The sequence below is a fragment of the Hoplias malabaricus genome, chromosome 3 (genome assembly GCF_029633855.1).
Source record: "Hoplias malabaricus isolate fHopMal1 chromosome 3, fHopMal1.hap1, whole genome shotgun sequence".
Lineage (NCBI taxonomy): Eukaryota > Metazoa > Chordata > Actinopteri > Characiformes > Erythrinidae > Hoplias > Hoplias malabaricus.
This window is the reverse complement of record NC_089802.1, coordinates 1,549,269-1,555,964: the sequence shown is the minus strand read 5'-3', so window position 1 is coordinate 1,555,964 and position 6,696 is coordinate 1,549,269. Positions and strand designations below refer to the sequence as shown.

At 47.9% G+C, this 6,696-nt stretch overlaps 1 protein-coding gene across 2 annotated transcripts in view; it reads left to right on the top strand.

Annotated features, from left to right (window-relative positions):
• The first annotated feature begins 155 nt into the window (after positions 1-155).
• Positions 156-6,696, top strand: part of zgc:92749 (Elongation of very long chain fatty acids protein 6-like) — an 8,005-nt gene continuing 1,464 nt past the window's right edge. The window contains exons 1-4 of one of the 2 annotated variants that reach the window (XM_066665863.1): positions 156-293; positions 4,777-4,908; positions 6,089-6,240; positions 6,551-6,696. The exon at positions 6,551-6,696 is cut by the window's right edge and continues 1,464 nt beyond it. In XM_066665863.1, coding sequence (XP_066521960.1) covers positions 211-293; positions 4,777-4,908; positions 6,089-6,240; positions 6,551-6,696 — 513 coding nt within the window. In that variant the 5' untranslated portion in view covers positions 156-210. Of the gene's footprint in view, positions 294-888; positions 995-4,776; positions 4,909-6,088; positions 6,241-6,550 lie in introns of those variants that run through there. The other variant, XM_066665864.1, reaches the window with a different exon arrangement.

Sequence of the window (6,696 nt, the reverse complement as noted above, 5' to 3'; positions counted from 1 at the left end):
AGGCATGAACTACCACTGTAATCCCGCCTATCATTCCCAGTGCAGTGATCTGATTGGATGAACGGCTGTCTGTCCAATGCCCCCGTTGTCCTCGCCCTGTTCATTTCTATGAATGATAAATAGTGCGGCGCTCATCACACACTCGCAATCTTCTGGAGTTAAGTGCTTCTATGTTAATTTCTAGTGAAGACTAAGCAATATAAACTGAAAATGAACGGGACATGTTTGTATTCATTTGAATTTGAGCAGAGTTTTGACGAAAAACCCGCAATTGCATGGTTTCAAGAAAACTGGTGAGTGAAGTTCATTTAAATGTTTCTGTTGAACAGAGATGTCGCAAAGAGGCTCTTCAGTAATAACACACTGTAACTGAAAAACATATAAACTAAATATGTGCAAATTAAAAACTTCAAATAATTATTATTTTTAAAGTTGTTGTTGCATTAAATCAGTTGGGTCTCTGACAGACTTTAATTATCTTACAGTCAAAATACTGCTAACATTGTAATTATTATTTCAGTGTAGTGTCTGTGTGTAATTGTCTATAGATGTGAGTGTGTGTTGATGGACAGGTGTGGGTCTAGGGTGTGTGTGATTCCAGGTTAGGCTCCAGACCTCTCCCCACCCTAACCAGGATAAAGCGGTTATGGAAGATAAATGAATGAATAAATAAATGAATGCATTAATCCATTCTGATAAACACTGTAAAGAAAAATACAAAACATTATATAATAGGAATATTAATGCAGAAATAATTATTAAAATGTTTAGTATTTCTTTCAGCTCTCTGTTTATCCAGAATATGATCAATTCATCACCAAATTTAGACCTAGTCTAAGGAAATCAGAAGATAGTGATATGATTTTGATATAAAACATTACGTTGCTAGGTGGATTGGCGACTCAGAATGTCCATAGGTGTGAGTGTGTGTCGCCCTGTGAAGGACTGGTGCCCCCTACAGGGTGTGTTCCCACCTTGTGTCCAATGATTCCAGGTAGGCTCCGGCCCCACCGCCACCCTGAATTGGATAAGCGGTTTCAGACAATGAATGAATGACACCCACCCTTCTCCCCCTTACACACACACACACACACACACGCTCACACACCAAAAAAGGAAAAAAAAATGCAATTTAGCGCTGGAGTGGAATGCAGCTCACAGCATTGTGCTGCAGAACAGTGGAACTGCATTTTCTAAAGTGATGGAGCACTATTTAATATCAGTGAGCTCAGTCTTTAAATATTGGGCGGCACGATGACGCAGCAGGTGGTGTCGCAGTCACACAGCTCCAGAGACCTGGAGGTTGTGGGTTCGATTCCTGCTCCGTGTGACTGTCTGTGAGGAGTGTGGTGTGTTCTCCCTGTGTCCGCGCGGGTTTCCTCCGGGTGACTGTCTGTGAGGAGTGTGGTGTGTTCTCCCTGTGTCTGCGTGGGTTTCCTCCAGGTGACTGTCTGTGAGGAGTGTGGTGTGTTCTCTCTGTGTCTGTGTGGGTTTCCTCCAGGTGACTGTCTGTGATGAGTGTGGTGTGTTCTCCCTGTGTCTGCGTGGGTTTCCTCCAGGTGACTGTCTGTGATGAGTGTTGTGTGTTCTCTCTGTGTCTGCGTGGATTTCCTCCGGGTGACTGTCTGTGAGGAGTGTGGTGTGTTCTCTCTGTGTCTGTGTGGGTTTCCTCCAGGTGACTGTCTGTGATGAGTGTGGTGTGTTCTCCCTGTGTCTGCGTGGATTTCCTCCGGGTGACTGTCTGTGAGGAGTGTGGTGTGTTCTCCCTGTGTCTGCGTGGGTTTCCTCCGGGTGACTGTCTGTGAGGAGTGTGGTGTGTTCTCCCTGTGTCTGTGTGGGTTTCCTCCGGGTGACTGTCTGTGAGGAGTGTGGTGTGTTCTCCCTGTGTGTGCGTGGGTTTCCTCCGGGTGACTGTCTGTGAGGAGTGTGGTGTGTTCTCCCTGTGTCCGCGCGGGTTTCCTCCGGGTGACTGTCTGTGAGGAGTGTGGTGTGTTCTCCCTGTGTCTGCGTGGGTTTCCTCCGGGTGACTGTCTGTGAGGAGTGTGGTGTGTTCTCCCTGTGTCTGCGTGGGTTTCCTCCGGGTGACTGTCTGTGAGGAGTGTGGTGTGTTCTCCCTGTGTGTGCGTGGGTTTCCTCCGGGTGACTGTCTGTGAGGAGTGTGGTGTGTTCTCTCTGTGTCTGCGTGGGTTTCCTCCGGGTGACTATCTGTGAGGAGTGTGGTGTGTTCTCCCTGTGTCCGCGTGGGTTTCCTCCAGGTGACTGTCTGTGAGGAGTGTGGTGTGTTCTCTCTGTGTCTGTGTGGGTTTCCTCCAGGTGACTGTCTGTGATGAGTGTGGTGTGTTCTCCCTGTGTCTGCGTGGGTTTCCTCCGGGTGACTGTGAGGAGTGTGGTGTGTTCTCCCTGTGTCCACGTGGGTTTCCTCCAGGTGACTGTCTGTGATGAGTGTGGTGTGTTCTCCCTGTGTCTGTGTGGGTTTCCTCCGGGTGACTGTCTGTGAGGAGTGTGGTGTGTTCTCCCTGTGTCCGCGTGGGTTTCCTCCGGGTGACTGTCTGTGAGGAGTGTGGTGTGTTCTCCCTGTGTCCGCGTGGGTTTCCTCCGGGTGACTGTCTGTGAGGAGTGTGGTGTGTTCTCCCTGTGTCTGTGTGGGTTTCCTCCGGGTGACTGTCTGTGAGGAGTGTGGTGTGTTCTCTCTGTGTCTGCGTGGGTTTCCTCCCACAGTCCAAAAACAGACGTTGGTAGGTGGATTGGCGACTCAAAAGTGTCCGTAGGTGTGAGTGTGTGTGTGTGAGTGAATGTGTGTTTGTGTGTGTTGCCCTGTGAAGGACTGGCGCCCCCTCCAGGGTGTGTTGATTCCAGGTAGGCTCTGGACCCACCTGGATAAGAGTTACAGATAATGAATGAATGAATGAATCTTTAAAGATTGAAAGAGGGCGTGAATAAAATTAAAAGGGAGGGTTAGGAAATATTTTTGACCTGAGACATCTGAAGTCCTTTTCCAGGAGCACCTGAAGAGTGAGAAGTCTTCTTCCTTCCTTTCATTAAGGTTATGACCTGAAAATGGCCTGTAGCTATGATACCTGACTTGAAAACACATTAAATGCACCGTCACCTGTATGAAGTGTCACTTCCTCTTAAAGGAGCCAGTTCCCCAGTGCCCCTGTGATGTGAAGTAGATGTCTGCAGAGCTGTTGCAATGTTTGTATCTTACATAACAGCAGGGTGTGGTGGCGCTGAGTTCATGCATTTCTGTGACTGATAAATCACCTTTGTCCTGTAATCAGCAAAATACCTCACATTTGACCGGCTTCTGTGCCTCCCTCAGCACAGACATACCTCAAAACTCAGAAATGACAGTTCTCACTTTACAGCAGGTTTTCCTTTCAAGCAGACGCCCCACACCACTGAGAGTCGAGATCTATTGATTAGATCCATTGATTAAAAACAGGTGAAATGAGGTGTTGTTTCCGCTTGGTTGGAAAAAAATACCTGCACCCACACCTACCCTCCGTGGATTTGGTTTGACACCCGTGCTTTACAGATACACTTGTGCTGCTCCTAGACCTTTCCACTTCACTAAACAGGATTTACAGTTGACTGGGGCAGCTCCAGCAGGGTAGATGTTTAACAGAATGACCTCCTTGGGTTGCGTTAACTGCATTTGGAAACCTCAGGGAATGACATTGGTCTGTGTATCGTTAGTGCATACTTCTGTGTTTAATAGCTAACTCTATTTATGTAAATGGAAAAATATGGCATATCAGCATCACCTCACAGTTCCTGAATCAGTGCCTCCATAATACCCTTGAATTATTCATTCATTCATTCATTCATTCATTGTCTGTAACCCTTATCCAGTTCAGGATCACGGTGGGTCTGGAGCCTAGCCGGAATCACCGAGCGCGAGGTGGGAACACACCCTGGAGGGGGCGCCAGTCCTTCACAGGGCAACACACACACACACACACATTCACACCTACGGACACTTTTGAGTCGCCAATCCACCTACCAACGTGTGTTTTTGGAGTGATGGAGGAAACCAAATCACCCGGAGGAAACCCACGCAGACACAGAGAGAACACACCACACTCCTCACAGACAGTCACCCGGAGGAAACCCACGCAGACACAGAGAGAACACACCACACTCCTCACAGACAGTCACCCGGAGGAAACCCACGCAGACACAGAGAGAACACACCACACTCCTCACAGACAGTCACCCGCAGGAAACCCACGCAGACACAGAGAGAACACACCACACTCCTCATAGACAGTCACCCGGAAGAAACCCACGCAGACACAGAGAGAACACACCACACTCCTCACAGACAGTCACCCGGAAGAAACCCACGCAGACACAGAGAGAACACACCACACTCCTCACAGACAGTCACCCGGAGGGAACCCACGCAGACACAGAGAGAACACACCACACTCCTCACAGACAGTCACCCGGAAGAAACCCACGCAGACACAGAGAGAACACACCACACTCCTCACAGACAGTCACCCGGAAGAAACCCACGCAGACACAGAGAGAACACACCACACTCCTCACAGACAGTCACCCGGAGCGGGACTCGAACCCACAACCTCCAGGTTCAGGTCCCTGGTGTAATAATATAGTAGAACAAAAATATGTTTAATTTAAGTATAAAGCACACGTGATATTAAGAAAAATGGTTCCCTGTTTCTTGTGCTGTAATTAATTCAGTTGTGTGTGTGAGTGTCCAGTTTCTACCCTATCCTCACATTATCCCTGTTGTGTTTGTTCCAGGACGGTGTCCTTTGTGCTTTGTGCCCTTTATGCCACTGTTATTTTCCTCGGTCGTCATTTAATGAGACAGAGACCGAAGCTGAACCTGCGCCGTCCTCTTGTGCTCTGGTCACTGAGTCTGGCCATTTTCAGGTGAGTGAACTCTGGTACACTTACTACAGTAATTAATTAATGAGCACGCAGGGGAAGGAGCACCATTTTTGCTACTCATGCTAGTTATGGATCACACACTCATCTCAGTGGTACTGGATGGAGCCCCATCGTTCCGGAGAACCACTCCACAGAGCTCCACACTGATATCGCAGCAACCTTTCTTCTGTGTTCTGATGACAGCCACACTGTATGAGGTTAGGGTGTAATGAGCTATTTTTCCACAGTTGCGTTGACTTTTGCAGATTGTTGTTTATATCTTAATATACAGAAAATTAATATTGTGTAAGGCGGCAGAGTGGCGCAGCAGGTAGGTGTCGCAGTCACACAGCTCCAGGGGCCTGGGGGTTGTGGGTTCAATTCCCGCTCCGGGTGACTGTCTGTGAGGAGTGTGGTGTGTTCTCCCTGTGTCTGCGTGGGTTTCCTCCGGGTGACCGTCTGTGAGGAGTGTGGTGTGTTCTCTCTGTGTCTGCGTGGGTTTCCTCCGGGTGACTGTCTGTGAGGAGTGTGGTGTTTTCTCTCTGTGTCTGTGTGGGTTTCCTCCGGGTGACTGTCTGTGAGGAGTGTGGTGTTTTCTCTCTGTGTCTGCGTGGGTTTCCTCCGGGTGACTGTCTGTGAGGAGTGTGGTGTTTTCTCTCTGTGTCTGCGTGGGTTTCCTCCGGGTGACTGTCTGTGAGGAGTGTGGTGTGTTCTCCCTGTGTCTGCGTGGGTTTCCTCCGGGTGACCATCTGTGAGGAGTGTGGTGTGTTCTCTCTGTGTCCGCGTGGGTTTCCTCCGGGTGACTGTCTGTGAGGAGTGTGGTGTGGAGTGTGGACCCACCGCGACCCTGAACTGGATAAGGGTTACAGATAATGAATGAATGAATGAATGAATGAATGAATGAATGAATGAATGAAAAATATTGCGTATTTTCCTCAAATACGTTGAAGGAATTGCGTGATCAAAAGGAAAACAAACTGCTTTTATTAAACACAGAAATTCAGCAGACATCACAAATCAGAACTTGATGCTTTTTATAAAACCATTACAAGGCAAAAGATCGTAATGTGTATTTATTTGAGCTTGTCATTTGGGAGTTACGTATGGACTGTAGTCTCTCCGCTAATCTGGACAATTGATGAATTATTCACTGTTATATGTGTCTTTGTTTTTTTTCTTTCAGTATTTTTGGAGCAATCCGTACGGGATCCTACATGCTGCGCACTTTTAACTCCAACGGCTTCAGATACACGGTGTGTGACACAGACTTTTACAGCGCCCCCGTCAGCAAGTTCTGGGCCTTTGCCTTCGCCATCAGCAAGGTTCCTGAATTTGGTAAATTTCCATATATAAATACACACACTCGCATACACATTAGACCCCAAAAGGAACTGTATTAAATACTGGGTCTTGGGTTTGTTTCCAGAAAAGCTCTGGTGTGTGAGGAATGCGTGAGTGTGGCCCTTACAGAAATAACTGAGATGATGTTTGATGTTTTGAGATCAGAACCATGCCCCAGTCGCTGAAGCAGCTTTGGTTTAGACTCACTGATGACTCGGGAGCATAAGCTTCCATTACGTGTTTAAACTTCAAACACTGGACATGTCTTGGCTGATTTATGATACTCATTCTCTTATTACTTCAGGTGACACAGTGTTCATCGTACTCCGCAAGCAGCGTCTGATCTTCCTGCACTGGTATCACCACATGTCCGTGCTGCTGTACTCATGGTTCTCCTACAAGGACAAGGTTGCAGGAGGCGGCTGGTTCATGACCATGAATTTCACAGTT